Raw genomic sequence first — 24,533 nt, 5'->3', positions numbered from 1 at the left:
CCTCCATTTCTTAAAGTAATGATAGTCACTCTTACTTAGCTGCTTTTTTTCTTGCCATAAAACACATTTTAACAGTCTATTCAGTAGGACTATCAGCTGTGTATCCACCTGACTTCTGCACAACACAACTGATGGTTCCAACCCCATTTATAAGGCAAGAAATCCCACTTATTAAACCTGACAGGGCACACCTGTGAAGTGAAAAACATTACAGGTGACTACCTCTAGAAGCTCATCAAGAGAATGCCAAGAGTGTGCAAAGCAGTGATTAAAGCTAAAGGTGGCTACTATCAAGAACCTAGAATATGACATATTTTCAGTTGTTTCACACTTTGTCATGAGTATAATTCTACATGTGTTAATTCACAGTTTTGATTAGGGATGGGAATCGAAGCCCCATGAAGCTCTCATGGGGCTTCGTGTAAATGTGCCAGAAAAATGAATGAAGCATTTGGGGCTTCGAAACCACACAGAACAGCGGCATCTGGTGGCAGACAGGACATATATCATCTACTCCACTAAGTTCCTTGCCCTTGTAACACTTCAGTGTGGAAATAAAACAAAGACAATGTTTGAAGATTTGTGAGAAGTGCTTGTGTTACATTGTGAATGCCATGTATAAAGTGAGAATGAGTGATTGTGAACCAGGGTCTAACATGACTGGGTGGGATACATGTTATAGATTTTTATTTAAAAACAGAATTTTCTCCACTGTGCTGGGCTTCAGCCTGTTTCGTCTTTGGCTGACGATTTCGCCAGCCTTGGAGAAGATCCTCTCACAAGGCACAGATGAAGCTGGTGTGCATAAAAACTTCATTGCCAGCTTGTAGAGATGTGGGTATAAAACCTTGTGGGTAACCCAGTATCTCAGTGGGTCCTGAGTCCTTGGGATGTGAGGTTCCTTTAAGTACCTAGAAGGACATTAATAGCCTATTGTCATGCACCAGTCTAAAATGAGCAGAAGTTATGATGAGGATTCTAATCTTTACTGTACCTCTGAACCTCCACTGTTGCACTGGCAGTTGTGCTGGTCACCTGCTGTTGAACCCCCACATGGCTGTCCAGCAGGGCCCAGAGACCACCATCTTCCTGCTGACTTGAAGGACTTTCTCTAGGTGGCGACTGTGGCTGTGCCTCTGGAAGTAGCGCCTGCATTGTTGCAGCACACTCTTTAGTGAGTCGCTCTATGGCCGTGTGGGCAGAGCCTTGGCTGCAGAACCCCAGCTCTTTAAACCTTGGGTCCAACAAGGTTGCCATTGACAGAGCAGTGACCTTCTCCAGAGCTGAAAACCTCTCATGGAGATTGTTCTTCAAGTTAGTGGCCAGTTTTTCACCAAGTGGGTGTGTGATCTGACCACACCTGCTTGAGATGTAATGTTTCAGCATTTTGACCATGGGAATGACTTTGGATGCTGACACTCGTTTTTCTGTCGAAAGCTCAACTGTGGCCTCTTGAAACGGTGAAAGAATGCTCAAGCAGTGGTGTATGGCCTGGTAGTCCTCTGAGGTGAGTGGAGGAAGGTCTGTATGGAGGGTGGCCAGAGCTGCCCCCAGTGGCTCTCTCTCCTTAAACAACCTTTCCAACATATTAAATGTGCTGTTCCATCTTGTTTCCACCTAAGATAAGACAGCAAGCACATTTTAAAGGAGAGAAGAAAGTAACACAATAAACAACTGCAAAAACATGTAAAATCTTAGATTTAAAAAAAAGAAAATGTTTCACCTCTTGTATTAATTTGTGCTCTGGCCTGGCCAGCTGTCGCTGCATCTCTGACAGCTTCTCCTTCGCTGTGGTGCTGGATTTAAAAAGACCGACAATCCTACGCCCCTTACTTCGGATATCCTCTAGTTCAGGGGTTTGGGCAAGGGACTTTTTCACCACCAAATTAAGCATATGTGCAAAACACATTATGTGCCGAAGCAGTAATATATTAGCACATGCAACCATGTTGGGAGCACAGTCTGTAACCAGGCCTGTCACCTGGAAGAAAGATTACATGTTCACAAATAATGTATATTAGGTATTGGGAGGCCATATTTTTTTTTGAACACACTTTATTCAAGTATGCAGATCAATTATTGACTTTTACAGCATAACGAAATGAACGAAGAACAAGTGGCATCTCAGCAAAAATGAAGGTATCAACAGGAGTATTTCAAAAACAGTTTCCCAGGACTTAGAAAATATTACCATAAAAGTAAATAAATAATGAAACAATAATTGACAAAGAAATATTACATTGTACACTGATTATGAGTGGAAAAGCTGCCCGTAAAGGTAAACAATACTGACCCGTTGCAAAAACACCCTATGCTAAAATTTATCCATCTGGCCAACCAAAGTGTTCAGTCACAGGAGTCCATAAGTCATAAAACATCTCTGACCTCAAATGAAGTTTAGCTGTTATTTTTTCCATCAAATAGACTTTCCTCAAAGCCTCCAGCCACTGTTCAAAAGTCGGGGGTGAGGTTTTAAGCCAAGATCTGGTAATCATCTTTTTTGCCACCAGTAGAAGGATTTGTATAAGTTTAACTTTTTTCTTTTCTATACCTTCTTCTGGAAGGATGCCTATTATATAGTAAAGTGGATTTAATGGCAAGTTGACCTGTGTTATAACTTTAATAATGTTTTGAATTCCTTGCCAATATGGTATCAGAACAGGGCAGTCCCAAAAAATATGTGTGTGATCTCCAATTTTATTGCATTTCCTCCAACATAGATCAGATTTATTTTTGTCATATTTAGATATGGTGTAAGGAGTCTTGAAAAATCTCATCATAATCTTCCAGTTGAACTCATTCCATGTAGGACTGTTTGAAATTTTATGAACCCCCTCACAGATTGTTTCCCACTTTTCATCCTCAATGACAATGTTTGCCTCCAATTCCCATTTTCCTTTCAGATCTAATGAATTATCTGACAAGTGTGCCTGCAGACATTTGTACAAATTTGATACTATCTTCTTCCTTGATTTATCAACAATGCTTTTGATCATTAACTGTTCTATTTGAGTTGGTGGTTGTCTCAAAGCCTCCCATTCCCCACACGACCTTAAGTAGTCCCTTATTTGCAAGTATCTGTAAAAATCCTTGGAATCTATACCGTATTTATCTTGTAATTGTTTGAAAGATTTTAAGATGTCTCCGTCAAATAATTGATGTATTGTTAATAAACCTTTTTTGCCCCAGTCTGAGAAACCAGGATCTATCTTGTTTGGCAAAAAGTCTGCTATTTTGGAAATTTTGAGTGCTCTTGAAGTTGTCAGGGGGGCGCCAATGTTTTTCCTCACAGTTGACCATACTCTCTGTGTACACAGTATCAAATTGTTTCTTATTTTGAGGTCTCTCCATTTTTTCTGTCCCAGGAATGGTGCTGTTTCAAGTGAAACTGAGGGAGAAGCATAGTTTTCCAGTTTTATCCAATTTGTATCCTCATCTTGGCTCACCCATTCAGCCAACCCTCTTAGTTGAGCCGCCCAATAATAAAGCTTGAGATTTGGTAATCCTAAACCGCCATCCCTCTTAGAACTACATAATATTTTTTTCCGAATGGGAGGCCATATTGATGAATGATTTTGTACTTTATTGATCTGGCTCGCACCTTCCCTTTAATTCCCCATTCTTCCATGAGAAGATTTTTGGCCTCAGCCAAGTGAGCTGCAGTGTGGGTTTGGGGAAACTTCAGAACCCCCAAGACCACAGAGGCCAGCTCCACCTAGAATGAACAAAGTCAAACTGAGATACATAAACCAAAGCATTGCACAAAGCAGGGGATACCTACCTCCTCGGTGATAAAATGGCATGTTACAGCCAAGTAAGCGTCCATGTTAATGGATGTCCACATGTCTGCTGTAAGGCTGACAGCAGAGGCCCTGCTAACCACATCTAAAGCCTTCTCCTTTTTGGCTTTGTACTTCTCCTCCACCATTGTCCTCAAGGCCTTCCTATTAGGAATTATGTAGGATGGGTCCAAAAGGTTGACAAAAGCCTAATAGTGACAAATAAAATACAGCTTATTATGTACACAAAAACAAATAATGTAAATGCTATATAATATTAGCCACCTTACCTTGAAGCCTTTGTCTTCAACAATTTAAAATGGTTGTGCATCCATTACAATCATATCCACCAATGCAGAATCAAGTTCTTGCTTTCTTGACACTGCAAAATATACATATGAAGAAAAAAAAAATATTAATTGTAGAAGCTGAGCCTCGAACCCGGAACCTCAGCATTCACATGTCACTGATTTTTCCACTTTTTCCACTACCATCTGTTTCAGTTCTTAGTGTGCCATTAGTTGGATATATTCTTATTACCAATACAAGGTGGATTGAAGGCTTGATTTGCCGACTGCGGAGTTTCAACATGATGAACGGAGCGGAGATGTCGCATCATGGAGGATGTACTATCATTAAATGCAAATTCATGTTTGCAAATCAAACATTGCACCTAAAAAAAAAAATGGAAAGAATAAAAATGATTCCTTTCAACTGACAGACATACCTATAAAACTGACATAATCAGCAATGGCTACTAATAAAATAACGTTAATAGTGTATTACCTTATTTGGAGAAATCAAGTTGAAATGATCCCAAGCCACAGAACGTTTTTTACCGGGTGCCATGACGTTGATTCTTACGATACACGGGAAACAACAGAACTGGTCGGGAAACGTTGTTTGGGATTCATCTGTATTTATAGACAACAGCGCGCCCTTCTGATCAAACACACCTGAGATCTGAAACCTGGTTCAGGTGAGTGATGCATTTGGCGCGTCATACGTCATCAATCACGTGATCTGCGCTGGTTGACACACGCTTTGAAACATTGTGCCGAAACACTCTGTTTCATGAAGGTGAACCGCGCGCCGAAGCCCCGTGTCAAACGGGCCATCCCTAGTTTTGATGCCTTCAATTCAATTTTATTTGTATAGCCCAAAATCACAACAACAGTCGTCTAGATGGGCTTCGAAGTGAAACATGAACTCAAAAGGATCATGAATACAAAGAGTTCAATAGGAAAATACTAAAATGAACTACAAACTGACTAAGCCATACTGGCATCCCTGCCCTTAGACCCCCCTTCGCGGTAAGGAAAAACTCCTAAAAAAACGGATTCCGGAAAAAACGAAGAAACCTCAGGGGTGCCCACATGAAGGAGGGATCTTCCCCCAGGACGGACAGGCGATTTACCAGAACTCTTAGAAAAGAATTAACTTATCTAACCCTACTACTACATATATAAAGTCCAGCAGACGAGCTTCATCCAGCCGTGGTTGGGGGGACAGTCAAGGGCGCGAGTCGAGCCGGAGACAGGAAACACAGCCAGGAGTAGGAGCGGGAGCAAAGGCGAGGTACACTGTCAGGAACAGGAGCACAGATGAGCCAACTGGAATCTGGAAGCACTCCCACTCCCCAGGAGGGGAGAGGGAAAGAGGAACTCTACAATATTCATAGTCATGAAAATAAAGAAAACTCTTTTAAATGAGAAACTTTTGGTCCGTACTTTATAGGAGTGTGATTTTACACGGAAGATGGCAGTTCTGCTTCTTTCCAAATGTACTATTTTACCTGTTTTCATCTCTTACCTTTTCAACTAATGTAGTACTTTAAAAGTTTGGAGTAAAAACTGTGAAAAAGAGAGAATCAAGCTCTTAAAGGTTCTGTGGGTGGCTCTCAAAAGAGCCGTTGCGGGTCAGTCCTTGGAGGACAGAAAACAGGATTCTGGAGCTGCCATGGGTCTGCTCCCTCTGCAGGAAAGTGGATCATGAAGGAGTCTCTCAGCTGGAGAGCCTCTCTGTTGATACGACTTCCTAGCAAGAATGTTATAGAATGCCAGATTAGAATCACTCCCCCTACCTAAATCACCAAAGCAACCTGAATTTATATTTGTGCCAAAAAGACGAAATATTTTTTAGATGTTACTCATTATTTATATAATATTTATCAATATTTATATAATCAAATTGCCTAAGGGAGCCGGTTTAGCTCGTGCTGGTATGCGGCACCTTCCGAACGTGGAACCAGGGTTCGAATCCGGGCTGCTCCCTATTCCCTTCTCTCCTTGTCTGTGCCAGTCCCAAGCCCCGATTAATTGAGAGGGTTGCGTCAGGAAGGGCATCCGGCGTAAAACATTGCCAAGTTAACCATGCGACTCGTACTCAAAAGTTAGGATGATTCGCTGTGGCGACCCCTGATGGGAAAAGCCGAAAGAGAAAGAAGAAGATATAATCAAATTGCCTGTGGGTGTGGCTCAAGATTTTAAACACAGAGAAAATTCTCACAAACATGACATCACTGTGTGGATGATATAATGTAATGTCAAGTTATGTCATCTGACATCATGTGATGTCATGTCATGTGTGTCTCATGTGTGTGACAAACACATGACACACACGTCATGTCATGTGTGTGTCATTTGATCTCTTTATACAGTGGATGACATCACAATTATCAGTGATATCATCGGTAAAATTCTCTGCATATACCCCATTGTATCTAACTGCTGCAATTGTAGCACAAACCACGATTCTATGGTTTATACTATAATTTTATTATAATCAAACGATTATGATGAACCAAACTGAGATGGATCAAGACTTTTTCGATGTCTTTGAAGTTATAGATTTAACTGAATTCCCTGACTCTGTAACTGCTCCTGCCCCTGACAACATGCCTGACACCCTTGTTGAAAATACTGTCAACCTTTTCAACGAAAATCCAGGAGCATCATTAAACTCCCAAACTTTTGGAGCTTTGGAGAGAAATGTTCAAGCACAGACTGGAAAATCACGCAAAAGAGGAAGAGATGATTCTTTAAAGGTTCAAGATTATCAACCCAAACGACTCAGACATCCTGAACCTGTCAATCATTACCAAGTCCCTAGCCTATCTGAGGAGCCTGACCACCTCACAAACTGGCTGGCTCTAGACCCTCACAGACAAAACTTAGGTTATAGGAGAAGACGTGGAACATCTACCGCACGGCCTTCTGAAGAGGAAAACGATCAGAAAAAGAGAACAAAAAACTTTGAGATGGGACCACATTTGACAAAGGTACCCACAGAATCTCCGGTCTTATGGCAGCCTCATCCACAACCCCCAGCTCGCCCCGTCCATGAATCTGCTTCACAGAATGTCTCTGCAGACAAACATTTAGAAGAACTACTGGAGTCTGTAACTCCTGCTGCCCCTGAGGACATATTTGACATTCTTGAAATAAATACTGATAACTTTTTTAATGAAAGTCAAGGAGCATCATTGGACTCCCAAACTTCTGGAGCTTTTGAGAAAGATCTTCACGCACAAACTGGAAAGTCACTCAAAAGAGGAAGAGATGATTCTTTCAATGTTCCAGATTATCAACCCAAACGGCTCAGACAAGATGAAAACGAAAATCCTGAACCTTTCATTCAGTACCAAATATCTCACGTACCTTCAATGTCTGAACCAGTTCACTCAAACTCTCAAGAGATGAGCACAGCTCTACAAGAGATTCCAGAAAACTGGACTTTTAGGAGCAGCAATTATTATCCACAAGGCTTTGAAGAGGCAGCTTACACCAATGTTGGATCTGAACTGACAGAGAGGAGAGCAAATTTTGAGATGGAACTAAATGTTGCGGAAGAACCAGAAGAATCTTCCTCTTCATGGGAGGAAGATCCATCACTACCTCAGCTCCTCAGAGAATGTATTTCAGAAGATTTCTGTGATGAACTCTATTTTGATGATTTTCTGAAATACATCAACTAAAGTTTTAAAACAAAATTCAAAAACATTGTAGACATCCAAAAAAAAAAAAAAAAAAAAGTTGGCAACACAAAAAAGCAGATGTTACAAATTAACATTATTGTTCATTGGTCAACAGTTTTAGTTTTAATTTTGTTTAATTCCAGTTTTTATGTAAAATATCTATTCTTTGAATTTACAATCTTTTTTTTCATCCTAATTTGACCCCATAAATCAAATTAGGAAATCATCAAAAACCGTTAGAAAAGCTATTTTTTAATACATTGTTTATTTTTATTGATTTAGTCTTGTTTTTCTGTAGTTAAAGGGTTAATGGTATTTACAATAAATTGTTTGAAAATTGAAAATGTAAAAAATATTGGGTGAACAAAGATCGTACACATCACTGTAGTATGATGGTATGGGGGAGGAATGAACAATGGTGGCTGGGCGCTCCCTCACTGATAGGGGGAGGAGCTCGGTCACCGGGAGAGAACTAGGAGTAGAGCCGCCGCTCCTCCTCATCAAGAGGAGCTAGTGGAGGCTCGAGCATCTGGTCTGGATTCCTCCTGGACACCGAGGTGTTCCAGACATGTTCCACTGGGTGGAAGCCCCGGGGAAGACCCAGGACACACTGGAGAGACGATGTCTCTCAGCTGGCCTGGGAACGTCTCAGGGCACCCCCCAGAAGAGATGGAGGAAGTGGGCGGGGGGAGGGATATCTGTGCAAGTTGTGTGGAAGTGTTTTTTCTGCACAAATCTCTATGTGCAGAAATAGTTTTTGTGTTCCTTTGTGTATTAGTGGGTTCTCTCCGGGCGCTCCGGCTTTCCCTAGATTCTAAAAAAGAATTTATTTTTAAGTGAATTGGGCATCTTTGCTTAGACTGCTGCCCCCCTGACAAAGTCCCAGATGAGCGAAAGAAGATGGATGCATTGATGGATGGATGGATGGATGGATGGATGGATGGATGGATGGATTTTTTTTTTCTGCACAAATGCCTCTATGTGCAAAAATAGTTTGTGTTCCTTTGTGTATTAGTGGGTTCTCACCGGGTGCTCCGGCTTTCCCTAGATTCTAAAAAAGACTTTTTTTAATGAATTAGAGGCTAAACAATATGGTCAGTGTCTGCTGTGGGCCATAATAATAACAATTAAAAATAAATAATAAAATACACAAATAAATAAATAAATAAATAAATAAATAAATAAATAAATAAATAAATAAATAGACAAACAAACATCAGTCACCAAAATGTATAGATAATGAACCAAATTAAAGTTTGGCAGTCTTGTGGGTTTTCTCCGAGATCTTCGGCTTCCCCACAGTAATTGTTAGTGATTGGCTAGTGACTGATAAATATCCCCTCCCTGAATCGCCACCTTATCGTGGTGGAGGGGTTTGCGTGCCCGAATGATCCCAGGAGCCGGTAGCCGGGTGGTGTTTTCCACCTCAAACTGGAACTGGGAGATTGGCCAGACTAAGGGCGATTCAAACAAAAACCTTTTCAGTACTAGATCCACTTACTCCCCCCAATAAGAGTTACCAGTGCCCCACCCTGGAGCCAGACTAGTCAGTTCTTGTCTGGTGGCTTTTAAATCCTCTGGGACAGTGGACAGTGGGGCAGTGGACAGCAGGCATGTTGTCCTGAAGGCCCCCAAAGCAAAAGATTTTCCTGTAGTTCCTCTTCCGACTTTGGTTGGTTGTTGGTGATAGATGTTGGAGCAGGACGAGTGACGGTGGAACACTGGCTTTATCCACCTTTGGTTAGACGCTTCACAGTGGATCAGTCAATTGTCTGTCTCCAATGAGTCCTCAATCCCCAGAGAGAAAAAAACAAGAACTCCTTCCCCTTGTCTTTGTGGCAGATGAGGCCACTTCCCACTGCAGAAAAACCCCATGCAGTCATTCCCTGGGTGCCTCCTTTCCCGATAGAGGTGCATCTTCGACTACGACTTATCCCCAGCCCGCATGCTTGTAAAGAATATCTTCAGGATGTTCTCTGCACAGTAGGGTCTGTATTGGCGCCTGACTGAGGATCCAGAGCAGAGTATAAAGTTCTCGTGTTCTGCACAGCTTCTCATCAGCACAACAGGAACCTGCAGAGATGAGGCTGTGGTAACTGAAGACGAGCTGCTGCAAGGTATAAAATAGGTTGCTGCCAACAGAGAGGCTCTCCAGCTGAGAGACTCCTTCATGATCCACTTTCCTGCAGAGGGAGCAGACCCATGGCAGCTCCAGAATCCTGTTTTCTCTCCTCCAAGGACTGACCCACAACGGCTCTTTTGAGAGCCACCCACAGAACCTTTAAGAGCTTGATTCTCTCTTTTTCACAGTTTTTACTCCAAACTTTTAAAGTACTACATTAGTTGAAAAGGTAAGAGATTAAAACAGGTAAAATAGTACATTTGGATAGGAGCAGAACTGCCATCTTCCTCGTAAATTCACACTGCTATACAGTACAGACCAAAAGTTTGGACATACCTTCTCATTCAAAGAGTTTTCTTTATTTTCATGACTATGAATATTGTAGAGTCACACCGAAGGCATCAAAACTATGAATTAACACATGTGAAGTTATGTACATAACAAAACGGTGTAAAACAACTGAAAATATGTCATATTCTAGGTTCTTCATAGTAGCCACCTTTTGCTTTGATTACTGCTTTGCACACTCTTGACATTCTCTTGATGAGCTTCAACAGGTACTCACCTGAAATGGTCATCCAACAGTCTTGAAGTAGTTTCCAGAGATGCTTAGCACTTGTTGGCCCTTTTGCCGTCACTCTGCGGTCCAGCTCACCCCAAACCATCTGGACTGGTGACTGTGGAGGCCAGGTCATCTGTCACAGCCCCCCACCACTCTCCTTGGTCACATAGCCCTTACACAGCCTGGAGGTGTGTTTGGGGTCATTGTCCTGTTGAAAAATAAATGATGGTCCAACTAAAATGAAACCAGATGGAAAAGCATGCCGCTGCAAGATGCTGTGGTAGCCATGCTGGTTCAGTATGCCTTCAATTTGGAATAAATCCCCAACAGTGTCACCAGCAAAGCACCCCCACACCATCACACCTCCTCCTCCATGCTTCACGGTGGGAACCAGGCATCTAGAGTCATCCGTTCACCTTTTCTGCATATCACAAAGACACGGTGGTTGGAACCAAAAATCTCCAATTTAGACTCATCAAACCAAAGCACAGATTTCCACTGGTCTAATGTCCATTCCTTGTGTTCTTTAGCCTAAATAAGTCTCTTCTGCTTGTTTCCTTTCTTTAGCAGTGGTTTTCCAGCAGATATTCTACCATGAAGGCCTGATTCACACAGTCTCCTTTTAACAGTTGTTGTGGAGATGTGTCTGCTGCTAGAACTCTGTGTGCCATTGACCTGCTCTCTAATCAGAGCTGCTGTTAACCTGCCATTTCTGAGGCTGGTGGCTCGGATGAACTTATCCTCCACAGCAGAGGTGACTCTTGGTCTTCCTTTCCTGGGGCGGTCCGCATGTGAGCCAGTTTCTAAGTAGCGCTTGATGGTTTTTGTGACTGCACTTGGGGACACTTTCAAAGTTTTCCCATTTTTTTGGACTGACTGACCTCCATTTCTTAAAGTAATGATAGTCACTCTTACTTAGCTGCTTTTTTTCTTGCCATAAAACACATTTTAACAGTCTATTCAGTAGGACTATCAGCTGTGTATCCACCTGACTTCTGCACAACACAACTGATGGTTCCAACCCCATTTATAAGGCAAGAAATCCCACTTATTAAACCTGACAGGGCACACCTGTGAAGTGAAAAACATTACAGGTGACTACCTCTAGAAGCTCATCAAGAGAATGCCAAGAGTGTGCAAAGCAGTGATTAAAGCTAAAGGTGGCTACTATCAAGAACCTAGAATATGACATAATTTCAGTTGTTTCACACTTTGTCATGTGTATAATTCTACATGTGTTAATTCACAGTTTTGATGCCTTCAATTCAATTTTATTTGTATAGCCCAAAATCACAACAACAGTCGTCTAGATGGGCTTCGAAGTGAAACATGAACTCAAAAGGATCACGAATACAAAGAGTTCAATAGGAAAATACTAAAATGAACTACAAACTGACTAAGCCATACTGGCATCCCTGCCCTTAGACCCCCCTTCGCGGTAAGGAAAAACTCCTAAAAAACCGGATTCCGGAAAAAACGAAGAAACCTCAGGGGTGCCCACATGAAGGAGGGATCCTCCCCCAGGACGGACAGGCGATTTACCAGAACTCTTAGAAAAGAATTAACTTATCTAACCCTACTACTACATATATAAAGTCCAGCAGACGAGCTTCATCCAGCCGTGGTTGGGGGGACAGTCAAGGGCGCGAGTCAAGCCGGAGACAGGAACCACAGCCAGGAGTAGGAGCGGGAGCAAAGGCGAGGTACACTGTCAGGAACAGGAGCACAGATGAGCCAACTGGAATCTGGAAGCACTCCCACTCCCCAGGAGGGGAGAGGGAAAGAGGAACTCTACTGTTAGAGTTAAATAATTATCATTTGCGTGCACACTATAATCTCCATAATATGTTTGTCCCATTTCTATCTTTCAGTAAGAAAACAATGACTTGAATAGCTCTGATTATAGTAGAATATGATGTTCTTGTTGTTTCTGATTAAATGACCCACATTCATGTTTGCAACCTTCAGTTTTCAATAAAAGAAGGCTTCATGCACCAGGATGGCAGAACTCCTCTGCGACAGTTCGCGCTGTCACAGACTGATTCTCCTTCTGCAGAAGTCTAGCAAAAAGTTCTCATCTCCTGTGTGTTTCTTCTCTTTATTAAGGAAAAAGTCAAAACCCTGACATCTTGGTGCCGTGACCCGGATCTCAACATACCCACCGGTGGTGGACTGAGGACGACGCGCTGAAGCCGTGCACGCCCGGACAATATAGGCTGTCCGGAAGAAAGTCCCGGGAGGTGAATTCTTCGCCGGGCCAGCGTCATAGGTCTAACCCTCAACTGCCAGCGGTGGCTTGACGAGATCCGACCGGAAGTGATGAACCACAGGACTGAGTGAGTTTTGCATACGATCACAGTGTTGAGAGTAAAAATAGCAGAAAAGGTTTCTGGCTAAAAAGGGTAACCAGTCCCAAGCGCAAAGAATAAAAATAGCAGAAAAGGTTTCTGGCTAAAAAGGGTAACCAGTCCCAAGCGCAAAGAATAAAAATAGCAGAAAAGGTTTCTGGCTAAAAAGGGTAACCAGTCCCAAGCGCAAAGAATAAAATAGCAGAAAGGGTTTCTGGCTAAAAAGGGTAACCAGTCCCAAGCGCAAAGAATAAAATAGCAGAAAAGGTTTCTGGCTGAAACGGGTAACCAGTCCCAAGCGCAAAGAATAGGAATAGCAGAAAAGGTTTCTGGCTAAGGGGAATAAAAAATAAATAAATAAATAAATAAATTAATATATATATATATATATATATATATATATATATATATATATATATATATATATTTTACATTTTTTTTACATTTGTCTTTTCTTTATTTTTCTCCTCCTATTTTCCGCATTAATATCAAAGTGACCTTGGTGTCGGAGATTCGAGCTAGTTCGATCTCCCTGGACCAGGAACTCGGGACATAGCGTGCCATACCTCCTGGTTGGCCGAGGTCACCAAAGTAATCTCCGAGGTTTCTTTTTGCATTTTTTTTTCCATAATTTCAAAAGTGTGGACTGCAGACGATTAGAATTGATTTGTGTTTAAATTCACCGTCCTACAGTGTGATTATGGGTAGCAACATGAGTAAATCCCCTGACGGGGCTCCTTTACAGGGGGATGAAAAATATATGGCACGAAAAGACCCAAACAGCATGCGATACATGTTAAAATGGAAGAAAAAGTATGGTGTGAAAGGACAGCTAAAAACAGAAGAATGGAAAGAAGTAGTTGTTAAACTAGAGGCAAGCGTAGCTGGAAAAACCAGAGATAAGAAAAGAATGGAAGACAAACAAAAAGAATTAGATTGTGCAAGACACTGGCTTAGAGAAGCAGATAAACGTAAAAAAGATATCCAGGCTGCGAAAGACAAAAAAGCAAACAAATCAAAAGAAGCAGGGACTCCTATCACCATGTTCGTACGTCCGGAAGATAACGAAACCCAGCTCTGCGGCAGACGCCAGCAGGCTGCGAGAGTAGCTGACATGCTACAGTCAAAAACTGAGGAAACACCTGAAGTACAACGTTAGTCCCTGACCAGTCCCCATGTCTCCCTTTCATTATACCCAGACCTTACCTCTCTGCCCCCACCTCCACCCCCACCTGAGCCCCCTACTTACGATTTCAGAGACAGATCCGAGCTAAAACCCCCCCTCAGATATCGGGCTGAGGGAACAGAAACATATCCAATGATTCAGGTGGCTAATCCAAATCCAGGCGAAAGAGGGCCCGAACACCTTTATGTGTTCCGACCCTGGACCCTGGAAGAAGCTCGAAGGGCTGTTGAAGGGCTGACTCCCATTGATGAAGATGTAGAGAAGTGGATAGAAGATATGAGAGATCTTATACTCTCGTACAGACTAAATGGGTATGAGGCTGGCCAAGCAGCCCAAACATCAGTGGGAAAACATTGGGCTAGAGTAAGAGGGGATTATACAGGCAGAGATGGCCAAAATGAAGTTTTTCCCGCCCCTGTCGACGCACTGTCCAGCAGCTATGACAGAGCCTGGACAGCTTTGGAAGGCAGAATTAGAACAATATTCAAGAAGAAAGCAAACTACTCCCACCTGGCAGGGATAAAACAAAAAACAGAGGAGCCGGTAGACGATTTTGCCCTCCGCTTTGAAAAAGAATTTAAGACCCACAGTGGCATTACACACAATGAGGACCCAGCCTCAGCTTACCAACAACAGTTAAAAAATGGTCTCCTGAAAGCATTGCGGCCAGAAATTAGTGAATGGGTTCGTACCCATCACGTTGAATCTGATGACAGCTCAGTACCACAAACCATGACATGGGCCCGTCACGCTGAAAGAATTACAAAAGAAAAGAAAAACCCTTATGTGTTTTTCACCTCAGATGCTCTTCCACACTCTGCAGTGTTTTTCCACGGACCCACACCTCGCGGGCGGGGGCGTGGGCGTGGGCGAGGCAGAGGACGTGGTAATCCCAGGGGCAGAAAAGGCCCTAATCGCTCAGAAGACTGTTGGTGCTGTGGTGGCCACGGCCACTGGTCAGCAGAATGCCCAAACAACAAACAAGGTCCGAATCACGGACAACCCAATAAACCACCTAATCAGCAATCATGCCATTTGCATGGGAATGATTTCTGACTAGATGATGACCAAAGCAATCGTAGTGAAATAGTAGACGTTTGCTCAGCTTGGAACATTTTAAACACCCTTTATGAAAAACCATGGGTAATGTTAACATTAAATGGCAAAGACATACCATTTCTTTGTGACACCGGAGCATGTAAAACAGTTGTGAAAACGCAGGTACCAGGAATAATGAAATCCAAACACCAAATAAAAGTAAAGGCAGCAAATGGTCAGATCGAAACTGAAAACGTGTCTAAACCCCTAAGCATTATAGACCCAGAAACAGGAAAAGAAATCAGCGCAACAGTAGTCATGTCCCCAAAATGCCCCGTTAACTTATTAGGACGCGACCTAATGGTAAAACTAGGAATTGCTGTGGTTCCAGTAAAAGACGGCATGCAAGCTTTTAGAACACCACACGGTTCCTACGTTGCTGACACTGAAATAAATCAGAGAGTGTATTGTTCATATGATTTGCTCCCAGACAACAATCACATACAACCGACCTGCATGCTGACCACTGCACGAGAATCGTTAGAGGAACCCCAAAATGAAATGGCCTATAGTAATCTTCAGATTACTATGGCAATTTACAACGACCCGTCTGACCCAAACATTTTGAATTTCTGCTCCCAGCACCAGACCCTTGTAGGAACAACGCATTTATATACAGATAGGCGTTCACTCGCAGCCGTGCATGTGGTCCCGCCCTCAGAGCCTCCATATCAGTTAGAGGCAGTCCCCCACATTCCCCTTTTTAAGCCTGAAAACATCTCATGGACAGATGTGGGACAAAGGCTAAAACTGGCATGTGCGGCCACTGATTATCACACTGATGACTCCCGCTGGGCTTACAGCCCATCCACCAACATGTGGCGCACTACACATACTGGAGTGCTCACTGGAACAGCAGCAGTCCACCCCCTGCAATGACAAGCTGAAATTTACCTTACAGACAGAGATTTAGCAGACCTGGCCAAAATTCCAGATGACCTATGGACCAAAGGTCCTACGGATGTAGGGCTACTAAGGTCCATTCCACCTGTTCAGATCACCCCGAAATCATCTTGGCATCCCCGAATTAGACAATACCCCTTAAAACCTGAAGCTGCAGTCGGTATAAAACCAGTCATAGAACAATCACTGAAAAGTGGCATTATCCGCCCATGTCCTGACTCCCCTTGTAACACCCCTATTTTTCCTGTACAGAAAGCAAACAAAACAGATTGGCGTATGATCCAGGATTTAAGAGCGGTAAACGAAGCAGTGCAGACCAGAGCCCCATTAGTACCAGACCCACACACACTGCTGAATTCCCTCAAGCCAAACCATAAGTTTTTTTCAGTGGTAGATCTAAGTAATGCATTTTTCTCTATACCAATACATCCAGATTCTCAATTTTGGTTCGCATTTACTTACAATGGTGCTAAATACACATATACCAGACTCCCCCAAGGTTTTGCAGACTCTCCCACTATCTTCACACAGGCCATTATGGCTTGCCTTTCTGATCTGCAGCTATCACCTAAAAGCCAGCTCATAGTGTACGTAGACGACATACTAGTAGCAAGCGAAGATAAAGAAAGCTGTAAACAAGATTCCCTTGCACTGCTGCGCCACCTCCACAAGACAGGAAACAAAGTAAGCCAGGCAAAACTGCAAAGGGTAAAGGAGGAAGTCACATACCTAGGTCACACTTTGACAGCTGCAGGAAAACAAATCCATTTTACCAGAAAACAAGCTGTGGCAGACACCCCCAAGCCACAAACTAAAAAGCAAATGATGTCTTTCCTCGGGTTGTGCAACTACTGCCGTGCTTGGATACCCCACTATGCGGTTGTCACTCAACCCCTCCTTGACCTGATTCACGCCAAACCAATGACCATGACAGATAAGATACAGTGGACACCAGAGGCGGAAAAAGCATTCACAAACCTTAAACAAGATCTAATCAACACTACCACATTAGCACTGCCTAACTATTCCAAACCGTTCGTGCAGACAGTGGACTGCAGGGAGGGGTACATGACTTCTGTACTTATGCAAAAACACGGAGACAAATTACGCCCCCTTACATTTTACTCAAAAAAGCTTGATCCTGTTGCCCAATCTCTACCACCATGTGTGCAGGCAGTTTGTGCTGCATCGATGGCTGTAACCTCCTCGGCAGATGTAATATTATTTCATCCTTTACAACTTTTAGTCCCTCATGCCGTTGACGTTTTACTTCTACAAAGCAAAATGAACTTGCTTTCACCCGCGAGACATCTCTCTTACACAGCTACGTTATTAGCCCAACCACACATCACAATCGCTCGGTGCAGCATTCTCAACCCAGCAACATTGCTACCTCTCCCAAAAGATGGCGAGCCACACAATTGACTGGAAGCAACCGACGAGTTACAGTTACCACGTCCAGACTTAACTGACACCCCTTTAACAACCGGCATGACTTGGTTTGTTGACGGTTCTTGCTCAAAAACGGAAATGGGAAAAAACCAAACTGGTTACGCTGTTGTCCAGTTACCTAAAACAATCATTGAAGCAGCTCAGCTCCCTCCTAGCATGTCAGCACAAGCAGCTGAAATTATAGCGTTAACCAGAGCATGTGAATTAGCCAAAGGAAAAGACCTTACAGTGTACACAGACAGCCAGTATGCTTTTTCCACACTTTTTTATTTTGCCAAACAATGGGAACGCAGAGGAATGAAAACTTCCACAGGCAAACCCATCACCCACGCACAACTTTTACTTAACCTCTTACAAGCCATAAAGGCCCCATCAAGGTTAGCAGTTTGTAAATGTGCCGCACACACTGCAAACACGGACACAGTCTCAATAGGGAACAGGCTTGCTGATAAAATTGCAAAACAAGCTGCAGCAGGACACCACAACACAGGAACATACTCTGCAGAAACAGAAAACACACAACTCATAGACACTAGCATCCTGCATGACATGCAAAGCTCAGCTCCACTGCAGGAAAAGAAATTGTGGTTATCAAAAGGAGCAGAAATAAATGAAAAACATATTTATGAACTGCATGGTAAACCTATACTCCCAAAATCATTGTTCAAAGCAGCGGCAGTTGCGACACATGGGCCATGCCATGTGTCGACAGGAGGAATGACAGTGCTCATACAAAGTCACTTTACAGCATTTGGCCTACAATCGTACTTAAAAAGGTTTTGTACAACATGCCCTACCTGTATACGGCATAACCCACAGGGTAATATGCGACCAAAGCGGGGAACTTTTCCTAAGCCATCCTACCCTTTCCAGGTATTACACATGGATTTCATTGAACTTACGGCAAGTGGCCCCTATAAGTACTGCCTTGTGCTAATAGACGCATTCTCAAAGTGGGTAGAAATAATCCCTACCAAAAAAGCAGACGCGATCTCAGTAGCAAAAGGTATCTGTAAAACCATCATTCCCAATTATGGAATACCAGAAATTATATATAGTGATAATGGAGCCCATTTTGTTAACACCATCATCCAAAACATGGCCGCCAGCCTAAAAATGACGTTGAAAAATCACTGTGCATACCACCCACAAAGTGCAGGACTTGTGGAACGCACAAATGGAACAGTAAAAAGCAGACTCAAAAAATGCATGGAAACAACAGGAAGACCATGGCCAGAGTGTTTAGATCTAGTAAAACTATACATGAGAATCACACCTACATCAGATGGCCTGACACCCTTTGAAATAGTCTATGGTAGGCCCTATAGGTTACCTATAGTAGCCACAGACTTACAAAAAGCAAATATAGAAAACAAACAATAGAAGATTTTATCATAAGAATGATAAACCAGAAGGAGGTGTCCAATGCAAATTTACTGCCATCTGACTCTTTATCTCCACAGGAAAGCTCACCAGTGAAACCAGGCGACTGGGTGTTCATCAAGGTCCTAAAAAGGAAGAACTGGGCCAGCCCACGGTGGGAGGGACCATACCAAGTCCTCCTAACAACACCCACGGCAGTAAAAATAGCTGAACGCCCCAGCTGGATACATCTCAGTCACTTGGCGGTTCGTCTCAATCGTCAGCGAAGAAACCAGCCGAACCCAACATCCATTAGAACTTGGATCTTTGAAGTGACTCTGCAACCTAGCAGCATGGAAGGCCCACTGCTGGGAGACCGCAGCAGGTGGGTGCGGAGCTGCGCTGTGACTGTAGCATGTCTTCTAGTCGCACTGACTTTCCTAGCAATGGAGAAACCAGGAGAAGGCGGTATCAACCTCGTCCACCGCTCATGGGATCTGTATGAAAAGACAACTCACCTAAATATTGCCACCCATGATCATTCCTACAGTACCAATCTCTGGTGGCAACTGATGAACAGAACTGCACACGACAGCAACATCACCAGCTGTTATGTGTGTACTTTCATGCCGTATGCTTCCCACAATACAGGTCTCCGTCCAGGCAATATCACCAGAAGACAACAAGATTGCCTGTATGAACTTAGCACACACCCTGGCTACAACCGAACTAACAGGAGGACATTCAACTCCTGGAGCAAAAGGAATTACTCTGAGCGGTTTTGGGTTCCTCCCAATAACCCCCGTGGACCATGTGGCCCAATGAGAGACCTGTTGCCACTACCACAAGACCCCATTAAGCTCCCGGAGGTGATATCTTTGGTGAGCATGAAGCCTGGCTCACTTGGACGTTGTGTATACAACAATGGCACAGTGAAAGTGGGCATGGTGCCCTGGCATCTGTGTAACGTTACCTTGACCTTCTGTGACTACAATCTTACAGTTCGGTCTAACTACTCAGCTTGTATGCAGAAAGCCAACAGGATCAGAGGAAGCTGTGGATTATTCCTGATCAAACGGACATAACAAACCAGACCAAAGGTAGGCAAAACCTAGCAGGTTGCAGTACCATAGTGCCTGGGGACCGAGGATCCAGGGTCCTAGCTGATTGGTACTTCCTGTGCGGACACACTGCCTATGCATCCCTTCCTCCAAACTGGGGAGGCCTTTGTGCTCTGGTCCCTCTGGTTCCACCTGTGTTCTTCATGAACAGAACTGTCCGAACACCCCACCCCGCACGACGGAGACGTGCTGCACCGGAGTTCCACATGAATGCCCTACAAATGACTACCACTACTGGAGTCCCATGGGAGTTCCGCATCTGGGGTGGAGGAGCAAAATTCGGACAATCACTCCTTCCATGGATCGGAGTGGGAGAAATAAGAGACCACATCGAGATCAACAGGTACGCATTGCTGAGACTCCTTAACACCACCTACAAGTTTTCCAATGCATCAGCAGCAGAGATGTCGGCCATAAGAACTATGGTTCTGCAAAATCGACTCGTGCTCGACCTCCTAACTGCATCATCAGGAGGTGTGTGCAAAATGGTTGGAGACACCTGCTGCACTTTCATCCCGGACGGCACCAGTGATGGACAGGACATTTCTACCGCACTGCACGACTTAGCAGAGCTGCAAGCCTATGTTAAGTCTGCGACTCCTGGCGCCAGTCCCACCAGTGACATCTGGTCCTGGCTGACCACAGGCCCATGGTGGCACCTCCTGCTGAAATTATTGACCCCTATACTCATCATTTTGTGCCTATTTTGTCTTTTTACAACATGCGCCCTGCCTTGTGTCATGTCCATGATCGCAAAGGCTACCACGCAGGCTTTCATCCGTTACCAGCTTGTCCAACAAGCTGAAGAGGACCCCTCCCCATGTGAATACTCCTACGTCAGAGGCATCGTATGAATCTCTCACTGAAAGTGCCAAAAGCAAGTGGTGAAATGATGATGTTTGATGCCTTGTTCTAAAAAAAATAAAAACAAAAAAACAATAACATTTTTTTACGGTTGTACCTTCCCCTTATAGTGTTTTCTTATGACGTGTTTGAAATGATAAAAAGGGAGGGATGTTAGAGTTAAATAATTATCATTTGCGTGCACACTATAATCTCCATAATATGTTTGTCCCATTTCTATCTTTCAGTAAGAAAACAATGACTTGAATAGCTCTGATTATAGAAGAATATGATGTTCTTGTTGTTTCTGATTAAATGACCCACATTCATGTTTGCAACCTTCAGTTTTCAATAAAAGAAGGCTTCATGCACCAGGATGGCAGAACTCCTCTGCGACAGTTCGCGCTGTCACAAACTGATTCTCCTTCTGCAGAAGTCTAGCAAAAAGTTCTCATCTCCTGTGTGTTTCTTCTCTTTATTAAGGAAAAAGTCAAAACCCTGACATCTACAATATTCATAGTCATGAAAATAAAGAAAACTCTTTTAAATGAGAAACTTTTGGTCCGTACTTTATAGCAGTGTGATTTTACACGGAAGATGGCAGTTCTGCTTCTTTCCAAATGTACTATTTTACCTGTTTTCATCTCTTACCTTTTCAACTAATGTAGTACTTTAAAAGTTTGGAGTAAAAACTGTGAAAAAGAGAGAATCAAGCTCTTAAAGGTTCTGTGGGTGGCTCTCAAAAGAGCCGTTGTGGGTCAGTCCTTGGAGGACAGAAAACAGGATTCTGGAGCTGCCATGGGTCTGCTCCCTCTGCAGGAAAGTGGATCATGAAGGAGTCTCTCAGCTGGAGAGCCTCTCTGTTGATACGACTTCCTAGCAAGAATGTTATAGAATGCCAGATTAGAATCACTCCCCCTACCTAAATCACCAAAGCAACCTGAATTTATATTTGTGGCAAAAAGACGAAATATTTTTTAGATGTTACTCATTATTTATATAATATTTATCAATATTTATATAATCAAATTGCCTAAGGGAGCCGGTTTAGCTCGTGCTGGTATGCGGCACCTTCCGAACGTGGAACCAGGGTTCGAATCCGGGCTGCTCCCTATTCCCTGCTCTCCTTGTCTGTGCCAGTCCCAAGCCCCGATCAATTGAGAGGGTTGCGTCAGGAAGGGCATCTGGCGTAAAACATTGCCAAGTTAACCATGCGACTCGTACTCAAAAGTTAGGATGATTCGCTGTGGCGACCCTTGATGGGAAAAGCCGAAAGAGAAAGAAGAAGATATAATCAAATTGCCTGTGGGTGTGGCTCAAGATTTTAAACACAGAGAAAATTCTCACAAACATGACATCACTGTGTGGATGATATAATGTAATGTCAGGTTATGTCATCTGACATCATGTGATGTCATGTCATGTGTGTCTCATGTGTGTGACAAACACATGACACACACGTCATGTCATGTGTGTGTCATGTGATCTCTTTATACACTGGATGACATCACAATTATCAGTGATATCATCGGTAAAATTCTCTGCATATACCCCATTGTATCTAACTGCTGCAATTGTAGCACAAACCACGATTCTATGGTTTATACTATAATTTTATTATAATCAAACGATTATGATGAACCAAACTGAGATGGATCAAGACTTTTTCGATGTCTTTGAAGTTATAGATTTAACTGAATTCCCTGACTCTGTAACTGCTCCTGCCCCTGACAACATGCCTGACACCCTTGTTGAAAATACTGACAACTTTTTCAACGAAAATCCAGGAGCATCATTAAACTCCCAAACTTTTGGAGCTTTGGAGAGAAATGTTCAAGCACAGACTGGAAAATCACGCAAAAGAGGAAGAGATGATTCTTTAAAGGTTCAAGATTATCAACCCAAACGACTCAGACATCCTGAACCTGTCAATCATTACCAAGTCCCTAGCCTATCTAAGGAGCCTGACCACCTCACAAACTGGCTGGCTCTAGACCCTCACAGACAAAACTTAGGTTATAGGAGAAGACGTGGAACATCTACCGCACGGCCTTCTGAAGAGGAAAACGATCAGAAAAAGAGAACAAAAAACTTTGAGATGGGACCAGATTTGACAAAGGTACCCACAGAATCTCTGGACTTATGGCAGTCTCATCCACAACCCCCAGCTCGCCCCGTTCATGAATCTGCTTCAGAGAATGTCTCTGCAGAAAAACATTTAGAAGATCTACTGGAGTCTGTAACTCCTGCTGCCCCTGAGGACATATTTGACATTCTTGAAATAAATACTGATAACTTTTTTAATGAAAGTCCAGGAGCATCATTGGACTCCCAAACTTCTGGAGCTTTTGAGAAAGATCTTCACGCACAAACTGGAAAGTCACTCAAAAGAGGAAGAGATGATTCTTTCAATGTTCCAGATTATCAACCCAAACGGCTCAGACAAGAGGAAAACGAAAATCCTGAACCTTTCATTCAGTACCAAATATCTCACGTACCTTCAATGTCTGAACCAGTTCACTCAAACTCTCAAGAGATGAGCACAGCTCTACAAGAGATTCCAGAAAACTGGACTTTTAGGAGCAGCAATTATTATCCACAAGGCTTTGAAGAGGCAGCTTACACCAATGTTGGATCTGAACTGACAGAGAGGAGAGCAAATTTTGAGATGGAACTAAATGTTGAGGAAGAACCAGAAGAATCTTCCTCTTCATGGGAGGAAGAACCATCACTACCTCAGCTCCTCAGAGAATGTATTTCAGAAGATTTCTGTGATGAACTCTATTTTGATGATTTTCTGAAATACATCAACTAAAGTTTTAAAACAAAATTCAAAAACATTGTAGACATCCAAAAAAAAAAAAAAAAAAAAGTTGGCAACACAATAAAAGCAGATGTTACAAATTAACATTATTGTTCATTGGTCAATAGTTTTATTTTTAATTTTGTTTAATTCCAGTTTTTATGTAAAATATCTATTCTTTGAATTTACAATCTTTTTTTTCATCCTAATTTGACCCCATAAATCAAATTAGGAAATCATCAAAAACAGTTAGAAAAGCTATTTTTTAATACATTGTTTATTTTTATTGATTTAGTCTTGTTTCTGTAGTTAAAGGGTTAATGGTATTTACAATAAATTGTTTGAAAATTGAAAATGTAAAAAATATTGGGTGAACAAAGATCGTACACATCACTGTATTATGATGGTATGGGGGAGGAATGAACAATGGTGGCTGGGCGCTCCCTCACTGATAGGGGGAGGAGCTCGGTCACCGGGAGAGAACTAGGAGTAGAGCCGCCGCTCCTCCTCATCAAGAGGAGCTAGTGGAGGCTCGAGCATCTGGTCTGGATTCCTCCTGGACACCGAGGTGTTCCAGACATGTTCCACTGGGTGGAAGCCCCGGGGAAGACCCAGGACACACTGGAGAGACGATGTCTCTCAGCTGGCCTGGGAACGTCTCAGGGCACCCCCCAGAAGAGATGGAGGAAGTGGGCGGGGGGAGGGATATCTGTGCAAGTTGTGTGGAAGTGTTTTTTCTGCACAAATCTCTCTATGTGCAGAAATAGTTTTTGTGTTCCTTTGTGTATTAGTGGGTTCTCTCCGGGCGCTCCGGCTTTCCCTAGATTCTAAAAAAGAATTTATTTTTAAGTGAATTGGGCATCTTTGCTTAGACTGCTGCCCCCCTGACAAAGTCCCAGATGAGCGAAAGAAGATGGATGCATTGATGGATGGATGGATGGATGGATGGATGGATTTTTTTTTCTGCACAAATGCCTC

The 24,533-nt window shown here is 43.0% G+C and overlaps 1 protein-coding gene across 1 annotated transcript; it reads right to left on the bottom strand.

The window, feature by feature from the left end:
- Nucleotides 1-367: 367 nt before the first annotated feature.
- Nucleotides 368-4,819, bottom strand: LOC111948804 (zinc finger BED domain-containing protein 4-like). Its single transcript, XM_023963556.1, has 8 exons — nt 4,566-4,819; nt 4,320-4,452; nt 4,070-4,161; nt 3,782-3,988; nt 3,602-3,715; nt 1,724-1,981; nt 995-1,617; nt 368-911 (listed from the first exon to the last, which is right to left on the bottom strand). Exons 4-8 carry the CDS (start codon nt 3,926-3,928, stop codon nt 677-679), a joined length of 1,377 nt encoding a protein of 458 aa, XP_023819324.1. The 5' UTR covers nt 3,929-3,988; nt 4,070-4,161; nt 4,320-4,452; nt 4,566-4,819; the 3' UTR covers nt 368-676.
- Nucleotides 4,820-24,533: the final 19,714 nt, after the last annotated feature.

The sequence above is a fragment of the Oryzias latipes genome, chromosome 2 (genome assembly GCF_002234675.1).
Source record: "Oryzias latipes chromosome 2, ASM223467v1".
In the NCBI taxonomy this organism is placed as follows: domain Eukaryota; kingdom Metazoa; phylum Chordata; class Actinopteri; order Beloniformes; family Adrianichthyidae; genus Oryzias; species Oryzias latipes.
Note: the sequence above shows the minus strand (reverse complement) of the source record. Positions and strands in the feature narration are given on the sequence as shown.